The sequence below is a fragment of the Theropithecus gelada genome, chromosome 10 (assembly GCF_003255815.1).
Source record: "Theropithecus gelada isolate Dixy chromosome 10, Tgel_1.0, whole genome shotgun sequence".
Taxonomy (NCBI): domain Eukaryota; kingdom Metazoa; phylum Chordata; class Mammalia; order Primates; family Cercopithecidae; genus Theropithecus; species Theropithecus gelada.
The window spans coordinates 89,561,598-89,586,462 of NC_037678.1; the positions used below are offsets into that span (position 1 = coordinate 89,561,598).

Here is a 24,865-nt window from a genome sequence, read left to right on the forward strand (position 1 = left end):
CCCTGTCTCAATTAAAAAGAAAAAAAGTAAAGAAAAGAAAAAGAAAAAAATAATTGCTTCCCAGTTTGATGATATGCAGTCACTCTTACAAATCAGTAGTTTATGCGACAATAATCACGGAAAACATACTGCTTAGGTTTATAAATATTTAAACAGTTAAACCTCCTTTTTTTTTTTTTTTTGCAAGACCCTCCTTAAGTCCCCCAACCCACTTTTTTATTTGACACAGTTAATAATGATTTCTTAAAAGTAGAATACTTTTTTTTTTTTTGCTTCTGGTATCCTGAAAACAAAGAAAAAAAAAAAAGTACATTTCAAGAAAACGAGTTGAAAAATTAGTCACAATAAAACGAAAGGTGATTGATCTAATTCCCTGATGTACATTCTAAGGACATACAGCTCTGTTGAAGGCTCACTGATTTACAGGGAAAAATATCTAGGATATACCACGAATAAAAAGAAGTCTAATATAATTTTTTAAGAGAAATATGCAACTACACCCTGAAGTGAATTTCTTCTCACTCCAAAGTTCATTACAGCAAGAACTCCATTTTCCATTTCAGTGGTACATTCTCTCTAGGCTGCAAAAAATGCAGAGGACAAAATGACATTTGAAAAAGGTGTCTTTAAAGATACCTTTAAGAGCAATAGTCCCCTTATGCCATTTACGCTCACATAAGAGCCTGGAATAGTAAAGCACTATGAACAGTGATGAATGTTGTAGAAGTCCCTGGTGAGGCTTAATCAATACTGTCTATAGCCGTGTCCACCGGAGGAAGCTAGTTTTCTGTGAATTCTAGTGGGAAAGAATTATTGAATGATAAACACGTCTTCATTGACTGCTCTATCAGATACTTAAAGTTTCTGGGAGGCCTTGCCTTTTCTACCCAAGGAAGAAGTGAAAATGCGTCTTGCACAATTGCTTAACTATTCCCAACGCAAGCCTTCATTCTATCATTTATTTCCCTAGTAATGTGGGCATAAGGAATCCTGTACTACTGGTGCGGAAACTTGGGTGTAAAAGTGATCACAAAGCTTACATGGGGCCAGGCGCGGTGGGTCACGCCTATAATCCCCTCGGGAGGCTGAGGCAGGAGAATCGCTTGAATCCGGTAAGGTTGCAGTGAGCCGAGATCGCGCCACTGCACTCCAGCCTGGACGATACAGAGAGGCTCTGTATCAAAATAATAATAATAATAATCCGAGCCTGACCAGTCGCCCCACAGCGTCAAGGTGAAACCAGGTGACCGCGACTACAGCGTTTAATAATGGGTCCTCAGGCAAAAACTCCATGGATGGGAATCCCGCGCCTCTGAAGCTGCCCAACGAGGCGGTCTCCTGGTAGCACCTGCCCCGCCAAAGGAGCAATGAGGGGCTGCGTTTAGGTGACGCCGGTATTGAGCAAAGCTTCTGGATCAGTCAGGCGCTCAGAAGGGACGTCTGTGGGAGAGGGGTCAGCGCGGTACCCAGACCCCGCCCGGGATGAGGTTGGTACTGAACTGGCTGAGGCGTGGAACCCCTACCCTCCACCCTCCTGAGGTGCCGGGGCCAGTTTGGGCCGGGACTCCTAGAATTTGAATTGGGGGTGGTCTAACGCTGTCGCCTGCGGGGTGTGCAGGAGGCCCCTAGTGAAGCCAAGTGTCCGCAGAGTCGGGACGCCGCTCTATGCTCGGCTCTCGATTGCTCGCGCCTGGCAGCGGCGGGCGGCGCACGCGACGGCTGGGGCTCTGCGCTCGAGGGGTCGAGCCTGGGCCGAACCGGCGGCGGCGCGCACTCTGCGGAGGCCTCTGCGCCTCGGGCAAGCGGGTGAGAGAGGCCGCGGCGGCCAGCGCGGGGATGTCGAGGAGCTCGAAGGTGGTGTTGGGCCTCTCGGTGCTGCTGACGGCGGCCACAGTGGCCGGCGTACATGTGAAGCAGCGGTGGGACCGGCAGGTCGGTGTCACGTGACCGTCTCTTCCGGGCCCGCGCGCGGCGGCGGCCTGGGGCCTCTCGTGGTCTCTGCCGGTTCGGTTCCTCAGTTCGTCCTCGTGTCTTTTCCCCGCAGTGGCGCGTCCCTGCACCCCACGCGTTTGTGGCTGCAGCCGGCGGCCGCCCTGCTGGGCTCCGGGCGCTGCAGCTTCCGGCGGGCGTGTGCAGCCTGGAGGTTCAGGAAGACCCGGCCGCCGGGCTTAGTGCCTTGGGAGCTCCGCGCTGAAGTGGCCTTGCTCCGCACTTGCACGGCACACACGCTTTTGGGGTGCCCAGAGGCTCTGTTTTCAAGTCATAGTTGGCCCGCAGGGTGCGGACCTTTCCACATGTCACTTGGGCCGCTAGAAAATAGAAGGCAGGGAAGGAGTTTCTTGGGGTGCATTCTGCAAGTTACCAGCCTCTCTCCTGGCCGAAGTTTGGGGCTGAAGCCTAATGTGTTTTAAGTGCTTTTGATTTTATCCTATGGTAAGGGAGCCCCCCTCCCCATACTCGTTCTCCATGCCTTTGACCAAGATAATTTGGTGAGATATTTGAACTTCTCTTTTAAATGAACAGTTTGCTGTGGAAACTGGAATCTGGGAACGACAGAGATAACAGCCTCCAGATTTTCTTTTTGGTACTTTTATTTCAGGGAATATCCGTGACCTACTGATGAGCAGTGACTGACCATCTATTCTTTCCTCTCAGTTCATATTTTCTTTCTTATTCAAGTTGGCAGACCTTTAATGGCTGATTGCTGTGTGGAAGCTACCTCACTAAGCACCTTGGGAATACGAAGATGAGGAAACTCCACTCTTCAGAGTCTATCAGTGATTCACAACCGTGCTGAGAACGGGGAATTGGGTCGTTGGTGAATTTTCAGAGAACAACTTGGCAGTGATTGGGGTTGAACCTAGTTCACCAAGGGTGAAAATAATGGACAGGATGAATCAAGAGTAAACAGTCTTTTTTGATTTGCCTACCCAGAGCTTCGGACTGTGCTGTGTGCTTGATATATAGAGATGAAGTGGATGAGGTCTTTGTTCCTGGTGTTCAGAGACTGTGGAAATTAGAAGAGAGGAAGCATGTGATGATACAAGAATTTTGGCGAGGTGGGTGGGGATGAGATGACTTAATGAAAGGGCACAGGAGAGATCAGAGATTTGGGATTAAAATGTGCTCCTAAGGGGCTAGCTTTTGGAATAGAGGCAGAAGACTTCCGCCTCTTAGAAGGGAAACGAAAAGATGTTGATCCTGGGAAAACTTGAGATGGAGTAAAATTTAGTATGACAGATGTTGTTCTGACGTCAGTGAAGTGATTTTTGAAGGGTTTGGGTAGGGATGGATTAGAGCTTGGCTTTGGACCCTAGCTAAACATCACACGTTCCCGGAAAGTTTTTACAGTGTGACTGAGGCTTGGTCCCCACCCCAGACCGTTTAAACCAGAATCTCTTGGGGATGGGCAGCTGGTTAAGCAATGTTTTAAAAGCAACCCAGAGAATTTTAACACGGGGCTACGAACCGTTGTGTTACAGAGTGGAAAAGTGGTTATTTGGAAGTTAGAGATGAAGAAAATGTTGACCAGGTTGAAAAGGCTGACCAGAATAACGTGTGTGTGTGTGTGTGTGTGTGTGTGTGTGTGTTTCTTTTTTTTCCTTATATGTCTGATTCTTTATTAGGGGCTTACATTGTATTAATAGCAGTGGGAAAGAGTAGGACAAATGATTTCGCACATTGGATGTGTCAGAAGATTCAAGGAAGCAAGAAATTAAATAACGAATATTGTTTCCTGACCGTCTACCACATACCAGGCAGTGTATTAAGCACTTTACGTATATCATCTTTAATCCTCACAGGAACCTAGCAAAAATTAAGCAGTGCTACATGAGGAGCCAGAGTTCTAGGTGTTAGGGTTGGAAGAAGAAAGAGGTCTTTAGTGGTTAGAAAGGTAGTTCAGTGAGGGTCACAGGAAGGATGTGTGAGGCAATCAGCATAGACCTTGAAGCCTAGAAGATAGCAAATGATGGGATGGAGAGCCAGATCATAAGCACACATGACACTTCTGAGAAGGAAGGGTAGGATGGGAGGCAGGTGTGGAAGGAATGATTCTGGTAAATGGTGTGGGCTTGGGAGGGTGGGTATCGGTGTGTCATGGTGTAAGTAGCACGGGACAGGAAGACCTGTGGTCCGGGGAGTGGAATAAGCACCTCCGTTTTTGTCTCAGTGGGGATCTTACCCAGGGTGCATGGTTCAAGACAGTTGGGTTTCAGTCCTGGGACTCCTTCAAATCCCTCATAATGAAGCTGTAGACCTGGAGGAGGTCCAGCAAGTAGGTTTTATATTAGGTGAGTTTTAAAACTAGGTAAAATAATTTGGAAAAAACCCTACAAACATACGCAGGCCCTGGGCCCCACTCCCATTAATTCTACTCTATACAGGCACTATTGAAAACTATTTATTGGCCAGGCACAGTAGCAGCACTTTGGGAGGCTGAGGCAGGCAGATCATTTAGGTCAGGAGTTTGAGACCAGCCTGGCCAACGTGGTGAAACCCCGTCTCTACTAAAAATACAAAAAAGTTAGCCAGGCCTGGTGGTGCACGCCTGTAATCTCAGCTACTGGGGAGGCTGAGGCACAAGAATCACTTGAACTCAGAAGGTGGAGATTACAGTGAGCCAAGATCGTGCCATTGTACTCCAGCCTGGGCGACAGAGCAAGACTCCTCAAAAAACAAACAAACAAAAAAGCTATTTATGTATTTATTTGTTTAGAAATGGGGGCTTGGCGGCCGGGCGCGGTGGCTCAAGCCTGTAATCCCAGCACTTTGGGAGGCCGAGACGGGCGGATCACGAGGTCAGGAGATCGAGACCATCCTGGCTAACACGGTGAAACCCCGTCTCTACTAAAAAAAATACAAAAACTAGCCGGGCGAGGTGGCGGGCGCCTGTGGTCCCAGCTACTCGGGAGGCTGAGGCAGGAGAATGGCGTGAACCCGGGAGGCGGAGCTTGCAGTGAGCTGAGATCCGGCCACCGCACTCCAGCCTGGGCGACAGAGCCAGACTCAGTCTCAAAAAAAAAAAAAAAAAAAAAAAAATAGAAATGGGGGCTTGTTCTGTCACCCAGGTGGGAGTGGAGTGGTGCAATCTCAGCTCTGCAGTCTGTGCCTCCAAGCTCAGGTGATCCTATCACATCAGCCTCAGGAGTAGCTGGGACCACAGGCACTCCCTGCAGTTTTGTTTTTTTTGTTGTATTTTTGCTAGAGACGGGATTTTGCCATGTTGCCCAGGATGGTCTAGAATTTCTGAGCTCAAGCAGTCTGCCTGCCTTGGCCTAAGATTACAGGAGTGCTGGAATTACAGGAGTGAGCCACCACGCCTGGCCTAAAACCTGTAGAGTATTTTGTGAGCAATAAACTATAAAATGTTAGTTATTAGTAATGACTAAATTGATGTTTTTAAAAGTCTCATCTTGGGTGCCAGGTCCATATTCTGAAATGCTGTGGTTTTTTAGTGCTTACTAAGGTAACTACCATTGATGAGCATTTATTTTTTCCTCTGGTAGTAGCATTCTTCTTTTTCTTCTTTCTATGTTATATAATTAATTAATAATTCTGCATGATTTTTACATTTTTAACTTTACATGCTAGAAGCCACGTTCAGATTTTAGTAATCTGCATTTTTTTCTCTTGATGTTGTTTGTTCAGCTAGGATAATTGCTAACTGAAGAGTAGTTTAGAGTGTTACTATAGTAACTCACCAAGTTTTTAAAGCATTACATATCAATTAAAGTTTAAAAATTTAACATTGGCCGGGCGCGGTGGCTCACGCCTGTAATCCAGCACTTTGGGAGGCTGAGGCAGGTGGATTACTTGAGATCAGGAGTGCGAGACTAGCTTGGCTGACGTGGCGAAACCCTGTCTCTACTAAAAATGCAAAAATTAGTTGGGCATGGTGGTGCGTGCCTGTAGTCTCAGCTACTTGGTAGGCTGAGGCCAGAGAATCACTTGAACCTAGGAGGCAGACGTTGCGGTGAGCTGAGTTCACACCGCTGCACTACAGCCTGGTTGACAGAGCGAGACTCTTGTCTCAAAAAATAAATTTAAAAAAAAATTTAACATAGTGCCAGTTTTTTTTTTTTTTTTTTTTTTCTGTTATTTCCCATTACATTTTCTGTACTAAATGCTCAGGAATTTCTAAAACTATGATAAGAAATCATTTCAGTAATAACATTTAGCACACTACCAAATTTATTTGATCGTTTATTACATTTTACATTTGTACAGAAAATTAAAATAGTAACTGGGTATTTGGAATCTGAAAGTTTTAAGTGTATTTTGGTAACACTGTTATTTGGATTTGAATGGCACAAGGATGGGGACCACCTGTTCGGGATGTTACTGAAATCTGTTTCTTACGTTTTTAGAGGCTTCGTGACGGAGTTATCAGAGACATTGAGAGGCAAATTCGGAAAAAAGAAAACATTCGTCTTTTGGGAGAACAGATTATTTTGACTGAGCAACTTGAAGCAGAAAGAGAGAAGACGTTATTGGCAAAAGGATCTCAAAAATCATGACTTGAATGTGAAGTATCTATTGGACAGACAACACGAGTTTGTGTGTGTGTTGATGGAGAGTAGCTTAGTAGTATCTTCATATTTTTTCTGGTCACTGTCCTTTTACACTTAATCAAATAAAGGACAGTGGATCATCTGTTGTAAATTACTGCTTTCAGGGTCCCTTATATCTGAATGAAGGAGTGTGGGCAGACACTCTTTGAAAGAGTCTCTGTCTGTGTGATCCTGGTAGAAGCCCTGTTAAGGTCACTGTCCAGAGCTTAGGGTTGTTACTGTGAACCGCTGCTGAGCTTGTGAGAAGGAAGGGATGGATAGTAGCATCCACCTGAGTAGTCTGATCAGTCGGCATGATGACGAAGCCACGAGAACATCGACCTCAGAAGGACTGGAGGAAGGTGAAGTGGAGGGAGAGACGCTCCTGATTGTCGAATCCGAGGACCAGGCATCCGTGGACTTATCGCACGACCAGAGTGGGGATTCCCTCAACAGCGATGAAGGAGACGTGTCGTGGATGGAGGAGCAGCTGTCCTACTTCTGTGACAAGTGCCAAAAATGGATACCAGCCAGTAAGGAGCTTCTCACTCCATTTGATTTGTCAATTCCTGTGTGAAGGTTTGTTTTTCCAACCTGTGAAAGAAGCGTGAATGTGTAAAAGAGACCTAAATAAAAAGATAATTATATTTATTCCTAGTCGATCAGGTATAAATTTATATAAAACATAGGCACGTTTGTACTAATGAAACTTACTGTCAACCTCTATCACATTGTTAAATTAACACTTTTGATGGTAACTCAATAAAATTGAGAAAATGGAAATCCTGTGTTACTTAAAGAATTAGCCATGTTTTTCTAACAAGATCATAGAGATTTAGGGCCAATTCCAGTCCCAGTGTTGAATTCATGTTCAAGTTTATAAAAATTACTTTGTTAACGTTTAACTTATATAGAGAACTCCTCTTATTGTATGCTGAAAAGAGGTTAGAATGAGCAGATTGAAGGGTTTTTTTGCCGTTTTTCTAGGACCAGTCTTTTTTCCCATTTCTTTTTTTCTGCTGGCAAAAGATACATCATACACACTCCCTGATTGCCGCAATCTTGAGGTTTTTTTTCTTTTTTCTTTTTTGAGGTGGAGTTTTGCTTTTGTTGCCCAGGATGGAGTGCAATGGAGCGATCTCAGCTCCTGGGTTCAAGTGATTCTCCTGCCTCAGCCTCCCAAGTAGCTGGGATTATAGGCATTTGCCAGCACACCTGGCAAATTTTTTTTTTTTTGAGACAGAGTTTCGCTCTTGTCGCCCACACCAGAGTGCAATGGTGTGATCTTGGCTCACTGCAACCTCCGCCTCCTAGGTTCAAGTAATTCTTCTGCCTCAGCCTCCCCAGTAGCTGGGATTACAGGCATGCACCACCACGCCCGGCTAATTTTGTATTTTTAGTAGAGATAGGGTTTCTCCAGGTTGAGGCTGGTCTTGAACTCCTGACCTCAGGTGATCCACCTTGGCCCCCCAAAATGCTGGGATTATAGACATGAGCCACTGTGCTCGGCCCTAATCTTGAGATTTTCAATGGCCAGCTTCCTGGCACTTGAGGAGCGTGGCTTGCCAGCCATCACATGGTTCGTACCAAAACAGGATTTTCCCGTTAGGCAAGAGACTAGTAAAGATACACTACTTGAGGAATGCCTTTGTGTAGTATAATTTGTAACCAAGTCAGAGAAATACATAATTGTGAAGAGGGTCATTTTCTGGCATGCGGAAATGTTTTTCTTAAAATGGGTTCAACTTCAAATTTAGTCACTTAACAAATTAATAGTAACATTTTCACGGGAAACGTAGAATTTACTAGTTAGACGGCTTTTGCTTCTGAGCCGTCTCTGCTTATTTATTTCAGGTTCTGCCTGAATTCTCAGTGGCTTTCCCTTTATCCTGTGAGGAAAAATTTTAAACTGCCCTTTGTGGTCAGGACCCTGCTAACTGTAGCTTCTTTGATCGCCACACAACTTTGCAGTTAGGGTGAACTTCTCATTCTTCACAAACAATTCTTATCCTTAGGGCTTTGCACAGTTTTTTTCCTCTGGAATATGCATCTCCACAGCCTCCATTCTCCCTACACACAAAGACACCCCTTTTCACCTGGCCAATTTCTAATCCTAAGCCTCCCACTAATATAGCTTGGGCCCCCCTTTTATTTACCCTCACACTGCCCTGTGGTACACATCACTTTCCACTCCTTTGGTTTTCATGTGTCACAGAGCATCAGCATCACCTGAGGGACTTTAAGAAATGTAACTCCTAGGCTCTGCTTTAGAAATTGATTTATCTGGGCTAGAACCAAGCATATTTAGAAAACCAAGAACAACTTGGGTGATTCCAATGCACTGTGAGCATGGAGAACCACTGTGCTGTTGTGATCACCTATTTTCTATGCAGCCCTCAGGGAAGTGCAAACTGTGAGAGCAGGCACCATTTTCTGTCTTGGACTTTGTATTCCCAGTTCCTAGCCCAGTGCCTGGTATGCGGAGGGAGCTCAAATTTTTTGAAAGAATGTGTGAAGAGACCTGCCTTTGGGAGTCAGGAATGTGACAGTTGGGAAATCCAGCAATAATACCTGCTTTTCCAGTACCTTTCTCCTAAAAGTTACTGGATCCTACAGATCTTAGTGGGCGTATACTTGGTATAAGAAATCTTTCTTACTCCCTTCCTTTTCCCCATCTTGCAATTGTGGGTTGTCTGAAGAAAATACGACTCAACATAGGAAAGGAAAATCTGGGTGATAAATGGATTAAACCTTTGGGTTACCGCTGCTCTAGATAAACCCGTGATGTGACTTTTTGTTTTTCTCCTAGGTCAGCTGAGGGAACAGCTCAGTTACCTTAAGGGTGATAATTTTTTTAGGTTTACTTGTTCGGATTGCTCAGCAGATGGCAAGGAGCAGTATGAAAGGCTGAAGCTGACATGGCAGCAAGTGAGTAAAAAGCCCTTCCCCGAGTCCATGAGGGTGGTTCCCCCAGGAGTTTGTTGGAATGAATATCTAGAAACTTAGGGATGAGCTTTTGAATTGTTTGGAGGGGCACTTTTTATTTCGCAATGAAATTAGATGCCGAATATATGGAGAAGGGAGTGAAAAATACTCGCTGTAATCCCAGCACTTTGGGAGACCGAGACGGGCAGATCACCTGAGGTCAAGACTTCGAGATCAGCCTGGTCAACATGGTGAAACCCCATCTTTATTGAAAATACAAAAATTAACTGGCTAGTGGTGGGCCCCTGTAATCCCAGCTACCTGGGAGGCTGAGGCAGGAGAATCACTTGAACCTGGGAGGCGGAGGCTGCAGTGAGCCCAGACCGCGCCACTGTACTCCAGCTTGGGCGACAAAGTGTGACTCCTTTTCAAAAAAAAAAAAAAAAAAGCAAAATATTCACTGCTGACTTGGCGAATTAGGCTTGAGAGGCTTGAGAATCTCATGATTTCATTTATATGTGATACCAAGCTCAGATTATAATTGAAAATGAAATTCTTATTTTCCTGGCAGCCATTTTAAGAACAATAAAACTTTTTTTAAAGTGGAAAGATGGCTATGTTGAAAACAGATTTGGAAGAAGGAAGGTGACTGATTGCAAAAACCAACATAACCCAGCTTTTCTGCATTTGAACTCGGAGATGTTTGAATTTTTGTTTGCTGAGATACTTGTTCATTTTTAACCGTCTCTAATACCAACATGCTAATCTAAGCCAGCTGTATCCTAAACAATAGCTTTTTACTGATCTCCAGGTTGTATTAAATTGTTTTGGTTTTGTTTCTATATCAATAGGTGAATATATAATATGAATAATAATAAGGTATCAATGTATACTTTTTAGTTCAACAACCAAATGAAGCCAGACATGGTGGCTCACATCTGTAATCCCAGCACTTTGGGAGGCGGAGGCGGCCAGATTATCTGAGCTCAGGAGACAAGCCTGGGTAACGTGGTAAAACCCCGTCTCTATAAAAAACAGGCCAGGCGAGGTGGCTCATGTCTGTAATCCCAGCACTTTGGGAGGCCGGGTGGGGCGGATCACCTGAGTTCGGGAGTTCGAGACCAGCCTGACCAACATGGAAAAACCCCGTCTCTACTAAAAATACAAAATTAGCTGGGTGTGGTGGTGCATGCCTGTAATCCCAGCTACTTGGGAAGCTGAGGCAGGAGAATCGCTTGAACCTGGGAGGCTGAGGTTGCCATGAGCCGAGATTGCACCACTGCACTCCAGCCTGGGCAACAAGAGTGAAAGTCCGTTTCAAAAAAAAAACCAAAAAAAACCCAAAACAAAACAATACAAAAATTAGCTGAGTGTGGTGGTGGTGCACGCCTGTGGTCCCAGCTTCTCAGGAGACTGAGGTGGGAGGGTTGCTTGAGCCTGAGAGGTTGAGGCTGCAATGAGCTGTGATCAAGCCACTGCACTCCAGCCTAGGTGGTGACAGAGTGAGATCCTGTCTCAAAAAAAAAAAAAAAGAATTACATATTACTTAGTTTTTATGTTCATTCATTCATTCAGCAAATCTATTTATGTGTTTATCTATTTATTCAGCAAATCTATTATGAACCAGGTACTGTTCTAGGCCTGAGACTACTGTGGTGAACAAGACAGCTAAGGCCTCTGCCCCAAGACAGCTGACATTCTATACTTAATTTTGATAATAAACAGGTCAACAAGATAATTACCCACAGCACTTTTTACTTTGAAGGAAATAAATAGATTGATGAGAAAGATTTTAAATTACACCATTTTAGACATTTATGGTGTTCCTTGTAAATTGTAGTTGCCTTAGCAACATTAGTCTATTATCTTAATTATCAGTGCTTTATTAGGACATCTGATGAAATCTGTCAGTGTTGAATTAGGAAGCCTTTTCTTTGACTTGCCTGAAAAAAATGTAAGTAGAAAATGAAGAGAAGTTTGTATTGAGGATAGAGCCTTATGAATATTATAACTGGGACATTTTTCTCAAATGTACATGGGATACTGTGTGTAGGCAAGATCTTATTAATAGATTATTGTGATACGTGCACGCAGGTAGATTTGTATTTGTCCTGCAAGTGGTTTCTCATAAAAGCTATATAATGGAAGAAGAGCAAATATATGTAATTTGTTATTTTCAAAAATGTGAGTTTTCTGTAGTGGGTCTTTTTAAAAGAAAAGCTGGCTTTTGCTTATTTTGCTCAGACTATGTAATGTTGGCTCACTTTGCATATTTATTTACTTTTTTAAAATTTTTAAATCTTTTTGAGACACGGTCTTGCTCTGTTGCTCAGGCTGGAGTGTAGTGGCACAATCTCAGCTCACTGCAACCTCCGCCTCCCAGGTTCAAGCAGTCCTCCTGCCTCAGCCTGTCTAGTAGCTGGGATTACAGGCACGCGCCACTATGCCTGGCTAATTTTTTGTATTTTTAGTAGAGACAGGGTTTTGCCATGTTAGCCAGGCTGGTCTCGAACTCCTGACCTCAGGTGATCCACCCACCTCGGCCTCCCAAAGTGCTGGGATTACAGGTGTGAGCCACCGTGCCCGGCCACTTTGCATATTTAATTAGACTAACATAACTTGCAAATTATTTTTTCACTTCCAAAAGACATATTGATGGTGGATACTAACCTGGTAGGGTGAAGTGATAACTTAGGTTGCATATATCTGATTCTTAGCAAACAACTGACCAGTATTTCTAGTTGCATCTGGAAAAGCCCATCTCTTGTTGAAGACCTGAAAGAGAATCAGTTGGTCTTGAATAGACTCCATTGATGTAGCCACATTCTTAGTATATTGAAATGTGGGTTTTCTGTCTTTAAATCTTAAACTTTGAAAGATTTACCAAAGAAATATATAGAAATGCGTGTAACACAAACAGCATTTTGTTTGTATTATAAAATACTTACAGTAAAGAGGTCTGATCTCCTGATTAAAAGGCCCCTTCCTGCCACGCTCCCTTTCTGTGTCCTTTCCTCCTCCTTGGTGATTCCTGTGAATAGCAGTTCCATACAGAGGAGAAACTTTATCAGACATTTGGGAAGAATAGGGAAGGTTTTACATTCTTTTCCTGGAGACTCATTCTTACCGCACAAGTAAGGATACCATGATCGATCTTTGCCCGTTATTTTTCTACTGTTCTTTAGCATATACTGAGTACCTGCCAGCTCTGAGCTAGGCCCTGTGGATACATTGGTCCACAAGATCAGCTTCATTACTGATGAGCTTGATCTGGTAGCATGAGAACGGAAAACTAAACTGGTGTTCATTTTTTTTTTTTTTTTTTTGAGATGAAGTTTCACTCTTGTTGCCCAGGCTGGAGTGCAATGGCTCACTGCAACCTCTGCCTCCTGCATTCAAACGATTCTCCTGCCTCAGCTTCCCGAGTAGCTGAAACTACAGGCATGTGCCACTATGCCCAGCTAATTTTTGTATTTTTAGTACAGACAGGGTTTCACCATGTTGGCCAGGCTGGTCTTGAACTCCTGACCTCAGGTGATTCACCCACCTCAGCCTCCCAAAGTGCTGGGATTACAGGTGTGAGCCACCATGCCTGGCCTGGGATTCATTCTTTTAGATCATAAATTCCAGGAGACGAGGAAAAACAGGTCCTTTATATATTAGTTTATAGTTTTCCCAGTAAAGATTAAGTGATAATAGAAAAAGTTATTTTCAAGTAAATATGCAAACTTTAACTTTTTAAAGTCATAAAATGTCTCAATTATACAGAAAAGTCATAGAAATAAAATAACAGATACTTTATCACTGAGATTATCAGCAAATACATGTTTCTAAGATACTCTTCTGAGAGTGGGCAAAGCTTGTTCTATGATTTTCTTAAATTATTTATTGAGCAATAATTATTTTTTAAACTTGTGGTGAAATATGCATAACATATAGTTTACCATTTTTTAATGTACAGTTCAGTGGAATTAAGTACATTCACATTGCTGTGTAATCACCACCACCATCCACCTCCAGAATTTTTTTATCTTTACAAAATGAAAGTCCATGCCCATTAAACACTAACTTCTCATGAATATTAATTGCTTAAAGGAAGATGTTTGTTGGCTGGTGTAGACCAGATGCAGGTATAACTGGAAGACATTTAAAAAAATCTGTTCATGGGGTTAGTTGTTTTTAGACTGTCTGCAAGTATTGCCAGTTTAAGAATGGGAGAATTTGAAACTTGGTTAGTGAAGAGTCAGAATTACTGGGCCCCTTTGAGTGGTGTAGATACAGGTCTTTCCGTAAGACTGTTGGGGATTTAATGCTGTGAATACAGATGTTGGGGGCATTAACTGCAATTTACTATACTCCTTACAGATACAGGATGCTCTTTATAGAAATAAGGATTAGGCTGGATGCAGTGGCTCACATCTGTAATTCCAGCACTTTGAGAGACTGAGGCGGGCGGATCACTTGAGGTCAGGAGTTCAAAACCCTGTCTCTACTGAAAATACAAAAATTAGCCAGGAATGGTGGTGCAAATCTGAGATTCCAGTGCTCGGGAGGCTGAGGCAGGAAAATTGCTTGAACCCAGGAATCGGAGGTTGCAGTGAGCCGAGATCGCACCATCACATTCCAGCCTAGGTATCACAGTGGGACTCCGTCTCAAAAAGACCAAACAAACAAACAGAAAAAAAATCTATATGAGTATATGAGTATAGATTCAAAGAAAAATGTCTGAAAGGATGGGATTATTTCTTGATGGTGGATTTCAAGTGATTTTTACTTCCTCCTTTGCTCTTTTCTATATTACTGAAGTATTTTACAATGAGCATATGTTATTTATATTTCTGGAAAATACTTCCCCATTTGGGGCCATGAATTCCTCATCTGTAAAATAAGAGTAGAGTAAATTAGATTAAGAGTTTGCATCCTGAGCTGTGGGGGTGTCTTGGAGCCCTTCGAGAATGGGCTGAGTGGCCAGGCCTTTCAGTTGTCTGTTTCTCCTCTAATGCTGATTTCATTTGAAGGAGGGGTTTGACAGGTAAAAATGGCTGAGTCACCGAGTAGATGGCATGTAGCATTATTTTTAGTTGTGAGATTCTGAGAATCTTGTTTTTGCCCACTAAGAGCTTAGAAAAGTGTATACAAGGGTGATTTTCAAGATAGTTGATAAAGGGTAGTGCCATTGGTCAGAAAATGCTGGCTGGAGTAGGCACCTGAAGGCCTCCTGCTGTCAGAAGATAGCCTTTGATTTAGGACTGCACTGTGTAGGGTGCAGATCCTTGGGACAATGCCTGTTTATCAGCTGATTCAGGGGCAGCTCTGTTGTAGCCATCAGTTCAGCCACACAGCCCTACATGTGTGGCACCTAAGGATTAGATGCTTAGTTCTGCACATAATTAAGTGGATTAGTGATATCTAACGAAAGTGAAAAAGGAAGTAAATTCTGCCCTGGGAATATTCTAAGATACTGTCCTTCCTTTGTTCCCTTTGTTCCCTGCCATTCCTACTCAGAATATAAAACAGAAGAAACTTTTCCCTCCTCAAGATTAACATCCCTAACCGTGCTGTTCTCCCACCTCTTGTTTCAATTGTGTTTCAGGTCGTCATGTTGGCAATGTACAACTTGTCTCTAGAAGGAAGTGGACGTCAAGGTTATTTCAGGTGGAAAGAAGATATCTGCGCTTTTATTGAGAAACATTGGACTTTTTTACTAGGGAACAGGTAATGTGTTTTTAAAAAATCTTATACTTGAAGGAATATGTAAAGAATGAAGTATACGAGATTTGAGACTGCCTAACGTAGCCTTGTTAGAGATTTATTTTAAGTTTTTTGAGACAGAGTCTCCCTCTGTCACCCAGGCTGGAGTACAGTGGCGTGATCATAGCTCACTGCATCCTCAACCTCCTGGGCTCAAGTAATCCTCCTGCGTCAGCCTCCTGAGAAGCTGGGATTACAGGTGTGCACCAACATGCCTGGCTTATTTATTTATTTATTTATTTATTTATTTATTTATTTATTTTTTGAGGAGCATCTTGCTCTATCCCCCAGGCTGGAGTGCAGTGGCGTGATCTTGGCTCCCTGCAACCTCCACCTCCCGGGTTCAAGCGATTCTTCTGCCTTAGCCTCCTGAGTAGCTGGGATTACAGACACCTGCCACCATGCCTGGCTAATTTTTGTATTTTTAGTAGAGACGGGGTTTCACCATGTTGGCCAGGCTGTTCTTGAACTCCTGACTACAGGTGATCCGTCTGCCTCGGCCTCCCAAAGTGCTGGGATTACAGGCATGAGCCACTGCTCCCGGCCTTATTTTTTAATTTTTTTGTAGAGACGGGGGTCTCATGTTGTCTCAGGCTGGTCTCGAACTCCTGGGCTCAAACAGCTTTCCTGCCTCAGCCTTCCAGAGTGCTAGGATTATGGGTATGAGCCACTGTTCCTGACCTTGTTAGGTGCTTACTTGTGGCAATTACAAAGAATTTTTGAATTCCAAAGAATGTTTTTACTTTTTTAAGATTGAAAAAACAAAAAAGAAAACTTGGCCAGGCATGGTGGCTCACGCCTGTAATCCCAGCACTATGGGAGGCCGAGGCAGATGGATCACCTCTAGTCAGGAGTTCAAGACCAGCCTGGCCAACATGGTGAAACCTCATCTCTACTAAAATACAAAAATTAGCTGGGCGTGGTGGCAGGCAACTATAATCCCAGCTACTCAGGAGGCTGAGGCAGGAGAACCGCTTGAACCCAGGAGGTGGAGGTTGCAGTGAGCCAAGATCGTTCCATTGCACTCCAGCCTGGGCAACAGAGTGAGACTCCATCTAAAAAAAAAAAAAAAGAAAAAAAAAAGAAAGTGTTTATTTCAACTGAACATGACATTTTTTGAAGAAATTCTTAGAATGTTAGAAAATAAGAATTGTATTACATGAGACTCAAGAGTTGGATAAGTCAATATTTCACTTGAGGAGATAGGGTTATTACATGCTTTTAAGCTGTGTGTGGTGGGGCATGCCTGTTGTCCCAGCTGTGAGGAGACCAAGGTTGGAGGATCACTTGAGCCCAGGAGTTTGAGGCCAGCCTGGACAGTATAGTGAGACTCCCATCTCTTAAAAAACACCAACCAGGCCAGGCCCGGTAGTTCATGCCTGTAATCCCAGCATTTTGGGAGGCCGAGGTGGGCGGATCACCTGAGGTCAGGAGTTTGAGACCAGCCTGGCCAACATGGTGAAACCCCATCTCTACTAAAAATACAAAAATTAGCTGGGCATGCTGGTGGGCCCGTAATCCCAGCTACTCGGGAGGCTGAGGCAGGAGAATTGCTTGAACCTGGGAGGCGGAGGTTGCAGTGAGCTGAGATGGTGCCATTTTACTCCAGCCTAGGTGACTGCGCAAGACTCCGTCTCAAACAAACAAGCAAACAAAAAAACCCAAAACACAGCAGTGCCTTCTAGGAAGACAAGAGAGGAAAAATAAGGCAATTACTGACTGTATGTATTTAGGTTGCCCTTAGTTAATTTTTTTTTTTTTTTTTTTTTGAGATGGAATCTCCCTCTGTCGCCCTGGCTGGAGTGCAGTGGCGCAATCTTGGCTCACTGCAATCTCTGCCTCCCGGGTTCACGCCATTCTGCTGCCTCAGCCTGCCGAGTAGCTGGGACTACAGGCGCCCACCACTAATTTTTTGTATTTTTTGTAGAGACAGGATTTCACCATGTTAGCCAGGATGCTCTCGATCTCCTGACCTCGTGATCCGCCGCTTCAGCCTCCTAAAGTGTTGGGACTACAGGCGTGAGCCATCACGCCTGGTCGTTAATAGAGTTTTGTGTTACTAATATTTGTTTTGTTAACTCAGTAGACACTTTTTTATATGTTTGACTATTTTTCATAGTGCTTAGCAAAGTCTGGGCACATCTGTATATGGCTTGTTTATTAGTCACTGTGTTTACCATTGCACTTTGAGTTTGCTGCTGTGTGCTCACCTCAGTGGCTGCTTTGGTTCATTAGACTCGGGGATGTTGATGCACAGACCTTGCGACCACGTATTTTCACTAAAGGTCCACGTGGACCTGACAAGACTTTTATTGCTCTTGGGTACTTGTGAGTTTGCTACCATATTGGTGAATTTTTGTTTGAGATTCTGATTGTTAGTTGTTGTCTGAAGTCCTGTGTGAGATTCATGAATCTTACATAATGAGATTAGTTTAGACATGACAAAGTCTCTGACCGCTTCAGGTCAGGGCAGGGAGTTCATGCTTTTCCTCACTTGGGGCTCACTGCAGCCTCTGTTTCTTCCAACGCTGAGGAATCACAGCTTTGCTTGTGTTACTGAGATGCGGGAGGGCGGTCAGAAGGAGGGTGACCTTCTGCAGGCTGCTGTGAGAAAATGGAATAGACTCCCTACATTTTTACAAAAGGGGTTATTTTGGTTCTTGAGCTATTTAGTGGTGCTAAGAAAAGAATCGACACTATAACTGGTTCTTTCTCATAAGGAAAGGAAATCTGTTGTTTTAGTTTAATGATATAGCACTATTTATGGAACTTAATGCACCCCATTTATAAGGGATAAGAAAGGGAAAAAACTGATAAAATTGGATCTTGGAATGTTTTCATGATCTTCGAGTGCTGTTCTATTTAGTGGGTTATCTCCTGGAAGAAATTGGATTTAGATTGCCTGTTTTTAAGGATATTGCTGGAGTTTAACAGAAGTTGTTTAGTTGCTTCATTTGTTCATTTCTAGAGCATGTTTTGAGAGGAATCAGCTGAGCCTTATTTCTTTTTAACATGCCAATGAAAGGCATTAATTACTCTCCAATTTCTGTGTAGTGTAACTGTTATCTAGTGTGTTGGCCATATTGGTATATCACCGGATTTATTAATTTGATCTTCCTATTTAAATCAAGTCACTTAAAAAAATACATTAATTTTAAAAGAAACTTATCATCATGGTAAGTGGGAAACCTCTATAAATTGTCATAAATAGAATGTAACAATAAAAATTAAAACTGCTGTTAAATTGTAGCTGGATCCCATGACGCATAATGGCAAGCCATGGCTTTCTTTTCCAGTCAAAAAGGGAGGCTACAAGTGTTAATGAGAATTTAAAGCAGTAAACGTCTCTTGATCTAACCAGAAGAAGCAAAAGAGAATTAGAAACCACTCTATGATTCTTGCCACCCGGTTTCATGCTACAGTGCTGCTCTTCACTTTGGGAACTCCACTTGAAACATCAGTGATTGGAAAATCCCCTGAAGCCACTACCCCTGGGTAGTTACCACTTGCTCAGATATCTCTGTGTATGTTAACAAGATTACCATACCCCAGAGAAGCTGTTTATAAAGAGCATTTATGTTTAAGGTACACTTTTTTTCATAGCTACTAAAGATTTTCATTCTGCTATCCATAGGACATATTTTATTTATTTGTGTATTTACTTACTTACTTACTTATTTTTTTGAGACGGAGTCCTGCTCTGTCATCCAGGCTGGAGTGCAGTGGCGCGATCTCAGCTCACTGCAGCCTCCACCTCCCAGGTTCAAGCAATTCTCCCATCTCAGCCTGCGGAGACGGTACTACAGGCACACCCGACCATGCCCAACTAATTTTTGTATTTTTAGTAGGGACAGGGTTTCACCATATTGGTCAGGCTGGTCTTGAACTCCTCACTTTAGGTGATCCACCCGCCTGCCACCCAAAGTGCTGAGATTACAGGCATGAACCACTGTACCTGGCCAGGACATACTTTAAATTCTTAAAAATTGTAACCATTTCTTATTTGTCACAAGATCTAGGAGAATAGTATTCAGTGTAATGAAGTTCTAAATTTTCTTTCAGATGTTTACAGGTTTTTCTTTTATGTCTTTAATATGTTATTAACGTTTAAATGTAGAAAGGTGTTTTTTTTTTAGTGCTAACCTAAATAATTTTCTGTACCATTGTAGAAACAAGTTAGAAAGTATATGAAAACTTAATTATTACTAAATAATTGCCTAATATTTGTTCATTTAATCTGCTTTTAGTCCTAGCCTTGAATTCTTCGAGAAAGTATAGTTTTGATTAGTGAAGAATAGCTTGAATATTTTCTTCTAGTACCATATTTTACTGATTTTAAGATACATAATTTTGCAAATTTTGACATCTCTGACAGCTAGATACATCTTAAGGTTACTGTTATGTCATAATTTAATTGGTAGTTAGCTCTTATTTGTACATAAAATGGTGTATCTTAAAGTTAATGGATCTTAGAATTGATGAAATGTGATAGAACGCATTTGTAGTATCTATTCTTCGATCAACTTTATGAGGAGGATTCTGGGAAGGTGGCAGATATGAAGCATCTGCCCTCCTGCCTAGACAGCAGTTGCACTGGCAGAATCAGACTGATGGAACTATTTTGGAACTCTGGAGTCTAATAAAGGCTTGCAGTTTCCAAGGGAAGGCATAGACAGTAGATTGTGGTTAATACTGGTCAATTTTAGTTCTTAATGCAGTAGCAGCTACCCATCCGCCTTCTCTAGCCACTAGGGAGAAAACTGTGTGTGTTCCTGTAGTGGCTTACACACAGCTTGTAGCATCCAGGGTGGGCAAAAATAAGCCTGTTTTCCAAATACTGGGTATTTGTACTCTGATCACTGATTGCTGCTTCTAATCATAGAGGGGCAAAGAGATGGCAGCCATTGTTATAGCTCCCCCCATTGCAAAAATGGGTAAAGGAATTTAATAGACATTCCTTCAAAGATATAAAAATGGCCAATGAACACATCAAAAGCTGCTCAACATCATTAATCATTAGGGAAACACAAATCAAATCTATTAACACGATACCACCTCACGCCTCTTAGGATGACAATTATCAAAAAAAAAAAAAAAAAAAAAAAAACCCAGAAAATAACAACTGTGGGCGAGAATGTGGAGAAATGGGAACTCTTTTGCAGTGTTAGTGGGAATATAAAATTGTACAATCATTGTGGAAAACGGTGTGGTATTTCCTCAAATAGTTAAAAATATAATGTTCATATGATCTGGCAATTTCACTTCTGGGTATATACTCAAAAGGATTGAAAGCAGGGTCTCAGAGATACTTATATCTCCATGTTTTTAGCAGCATTATTCACAATAACTGAGATGTGGAACCAACCCAAGTGTCCATCAGTAGATGAATGGATAAGTAAAATGTGGCATATAGACACAGTAGATATCATTCAGTCTTAAAAAGGAAGGACATTCTGGCACATGCTGCAATGTAGATGAACCCTGAGGACATTATGCTGTGTGAAACAAACCAATCACAAGAAAACATACTGTGTGATTCCACTTATCTGAGATACTTAGGGTAGTGAAAATCTCAGATACAGAAAGTAGAACGGTGGTTGTCAGCACTGGGTGGGGAGGGTGGAATTGGGAGTTGTTTAACGGTTGTAGAGTTTCAGTTTTGCCCTTTGAAAAGCGTTCTGAAGGTGGATGGTGGTGGTGATTGTGCCATATAAATGTACTTAATACCACTGAACTCTACTCTTAAAAATTAAGATAGTAAATGTTATGTATATTTTACCACAATAATAATTTTGGGGGAAAACTATTTAGGCCATTCATAAATACTGTGTTTATATATGTCCTGGCAATAAATTTATTCCATTTTATACAAATATTTTGTTATGTGTCTGTGCTGTGATTTAGCTGGCTCTATTAGTTTGCTAATGATGCTGTAACACAAACTGGATGGCTTAAACAACAGAAATGTATTCCAGTTCTAGAGGCTGGAAATCTGAAATCCAGGTGTTGATAGGGTTGGTTCCTTTTGAAGGCTGTGAGGGAGAGAATGTTCTATGCCTCTCCCTAGCTTCTGTGCCACAGGCCTTCCTTGGCTTGTAGATGACATTCTCCCTGTGTCTTCATGCATCTTCCCTCTCTACACATCTGTCTCTCTGTCCAAGTTTCCCCTTTGTATAAGGTCACCAGTCATATTGGATTAGTGTTCAACTTCATGACCTCCTGATCACTGTTTGCACGTAAGGTCACATTCACAAGTACTGGGACTTCAACATCTTTTGGGAGAACACAATTAAATCTGTAACACTGGACAATAACTTTATAAAGGTTTATATTGTTTCCAGTTTCTGTGTGTTTAAGTTAGCCTTGTGGGGAATATTCTTGTATATATATCCTTTGTGTTTTTATGATTAGAAGTAGATTTGTGAGGTCAGAGGATACACACAATTTTGCTGTACATTATGAAAGTAACCTCCAGAAAGTATATGCCTGTTTATAGTCCCACTGTCAATGTACAAGTACGCACCCATTTTCCACACACTAAATAACACATTGGTTTTTAAAATCTTTTGAGTCTGTCAATCTTTTTATTGTTTTTGTTTGAGATAGGGTTTCATCCTGTCACCCAGGCTGGAGTGCTGTGGCACAATCATGGCTCACTGCAGCCTTGACCCCCCAGGCACAAGTGATCCTCCCACCTCAGCCTCCCAAGTAGCTGGGACCACAGGCACGTGCCATCACACCCAGCTAATTTTTGATTTTTTTTTGTAGAAATGAGGTCTTACTATGTTTGCCAAACTTTTGTTTATTTATTGCAATGAAAACAGTGAAAATTTACCATCTTAACCAGTTCTAAGTGTATAGTTCAGTAGTGTTAAGTATATTCACATATTTGAATATAGATTCACAGATGGCCAGAACTCTTCTCAGCTTGCAGATCTGAAACTCTATCCCTATTAAATAACTCTCCATTCTCCCCTCCCTACAGCTCTAGGCAGTCACCTTTCTACTTTCTGTTTCTATGAATTTGACTACTCTAAATACTTCATATATGCAGAACCATACAGTATTTGTCTTTTGGGGACTGGCTTATTTCACTTAGCATAATGTCCTCAAGGGTTATCCACATTGCAGCATATGACAGGATTTCCTTTATTTTTAAGACTGAATAATATTCTATTGTATGTGTTTATGTTACATTTTGTATTAGGGTTTGGAAAGATTAGAAAAAGAGAAGAATGTAGGATAGGTACTTTGGGACCAAAAGGTTGGGGGTTTCATTCTCTCCATCTCAGACAGTGCTTTTTTTGAGACCAAGTTTTGTTCTTGTTGCCCAGGCTGGAGTGCAGTGGCACAGTCTTGGCTCACTGCAACCTCCGCCTCTCAGGTTCAAAGATTCTCCTGCCTCACCCTCCCAAGTAGCTGGAATTACAGGCATGTGCCATAACACCTGGCTAATTTTGTATTTTTACTAGAGACGGGGTTTCACCACGTCAGCCAAGCTGGTCTCGAACTCCTGACCTCAGGTGATCCACCCGCCTTGGCCTCCCAAAGTGCTGGGATTACAGGCGTGAGCTACCATGCCCGGCCTCAGATAGTGCTTATGCCTACTGTATCTTAGCTTATTTATTTTCTGTGTTTTCTATTAATAATACATCTCTGTTCCTCAGAATGCTTTTCCTTTGCCTTCCCAGCATTATCTTCAAACTGTTAGACTGGTCTTCTTGTGAAAGACTGTCTTTTAGGATTTTTGGCATTTGTTTTATGTTTTCAAGGTGGAAATAGAACAGTTGCCTTAAAAGAATTTTCAACAGGGAACCCCGAATAGTTGACATTTTGTACATTTTGGTTATTTTGTCGTGCAGTAGGTGCTTGTGGAACATGCCACATAGTTTTGTTACCACTCTAGTGCTTCAAGGCAGATGGGATCAGATTGAGAAATGTGTGCGACTTCTCGGGTAAAATCAGCTGTTTACTGGAGCCAGTGATTAACTTCTATCACAAAATACCCAGGCTTGGAGTTACACTTTTTGTATGGTTTATTCTTGGGAGCTGTGCTTAATTCACATAAAAAAGCAACTTAATTAAAATTAGCCTGTAGAATTCCATAATCGCGATGATTGTGATGAGAAGTATTTTACATGCTTTGTTTGAATTATTTCGTTTAATCCTCCTAGCAACCCTGTGAGGTAAGTTCTATTATCCTGGTTTTACAGATGAACAAACCGTGGGTGCTAGAAGTTGGTAGTGCCAGGGTTTGAAGCAGGCGGACTCCAGAGCCTCTCTCCTGCCTCTCGTGCTCTGCTCCTTCAGTAGCTGGAGGTGCCATTGCATGTTGCAGGCCGGGAGTCACAGTATACACAGACTGTCTTTTCTGTATAATGAGCAAATTGAAGTGCCAATCATTTTCAAATTCTTGGACTCTTTAGGAAAAAGACGTCCACCTGGTGGAGCACCGTGGCAGGTTGCCTCAGTGTGGGAAGTCCCATGTACTTCCGTTCAGGTGCTCAGGAATTTGGAGAGCCGGGATGGTGGAAACTTGTTCATAACAAGCCCCCAACGATGAAACCTGAAGGAGAGAAGTTGTCTGCCTCTACTTTGAAAATAAAAGGTACTGTTGTGAGAACAGTACAAAAGATGCTAGTCAGACCAGAGCCAAGCGGGTGTGAGTCCAGGAGACACTCCTGCTTCCACTGGGCATGGCTTGCAGGCCTCTCTGGAACTACTCTGCTTAATACTTCTGTGATGATACTTGTGTGTGTGCTAGAAATAAATGCCACATAAAAACATTTTATCACTTCCTAATCAAGCTGTCATTTCTATAAATTTCCCAGGGTATCTGAAAGGTTCAATGTTTTCCATCTGGTTTTTGTTTTCAAACTTCTCACAAAGGTGAAAAGATGTTTTAAAATTCCCTTAATAAATAACATGATGAATTCCCATGTACCTTCCACCTCACTTTGACATTAACTCCTGACGGTCTCATTTTATCTAAATCCTCAATACTTTCCCCCAACCTTCCCCATTCTTACTATTGGATTATATAGAAACAAATCCCAGGAATCAATATTTCATTTCTAAATATCTTAGACTATCTCTAAGAGATCAGGATTCTTTCCTTTTTGCAGCCTGACCATAATGCCATTTTCATATTTAAAAAGATGTTAAGAGTAACTTCTTACTATCACATATTGATCTGGTTTTATGATCTAAAAAGTTTTTAATGAGCTTTTAAATTTTTATATTTATTTGTTTGCTTGTTTGTTTATTTATTTATTTGAGATAGAGTCTTACTCTGTCGCCCAGGCTGGAGTGCAGTGGTGCAATCTTGGCGCACTGTAACCTCTCCCTCTTAGGTTCAAATGATTTTCGTGCCTTAGCTTCCCAAATAACATGCCACCATGCCCAGCTAATTTTTTAAAAATTTTTATTAGAGACGTCTTTTGCCATGTTGGCCAGGTTGGTCTCGAACTCCTGACCTCAGGCTATCCACCTGCCTTGGCCTCACAAAATGCTGGGATTACAGGGTGAGCCACCGGACCAGACTGATGAGCTTTAATATAATTGGGAAGAAAATCAAATAGTACTTAAGGGTGTAAAGTATGAAAGTTCCCCCTCCTGCCTATTGCCTGCAATTTCAT

At 42.3% G+C, this 24,865-nt stretch overlaps 2 protein-coding genes across 2 annotated transcripts in view; both read left to right on the forward strand.

Moving 5' to 3' along the window:
• The first annotated feature begins 1,737 nt into the window (after nucleotides 1-1,737).
• Nucleotides 1,738-7,329, forward strand: PET117 (PET117 homolog). Its single transcript, XM_025400180.1, has 2 exons — nucleotides 1,738-1,932; nucleotides 6,369-7,329. The coding sequence occupies exons 1-2, from the start codon at nucleotides 1,837-1,839 to the stop codon at nucleotides 6,516-6,518; spliced, it is 246 nt and encodes an 81-aa protein (XP_025255965.1). The 5' UTR covers nucleotides 1,738-1,836; the 3' UTR covers nucleotides 6,519-7,329.
• KAT14 (lysine acetyltransferase 14) overlaps nucleotides 6,385-24,865 on the forward strand; it is a 46,609-nt gene continuing 28,128 nt past the window's right edge. Inside the window, exons 1-4 of the mRNA XM_025400179.1 lie at nucleotides 6,385-7,084; nucleotides 9,361-9,479; nucleotides 15,070-15,191; nucleotides 23,654-23,835. Of these exons, the coding sequence (XP_025255964.1) occupies nucleotides 6,826-7,084; nucleotides 9,361-9,479; nucleotides 15,070-15,191; nucleotides 23,654-23,835 (682 nt within the window). The 5' untranslated portion in view covers nucleotides 6,385-6,825. The remainder of the gene's footprint in view (nucleotides 7,085-9,360; nucleotides 9,480-15,069; nucleotides 15,192-23,653; nucleotides 23,836-24,865) is intronic.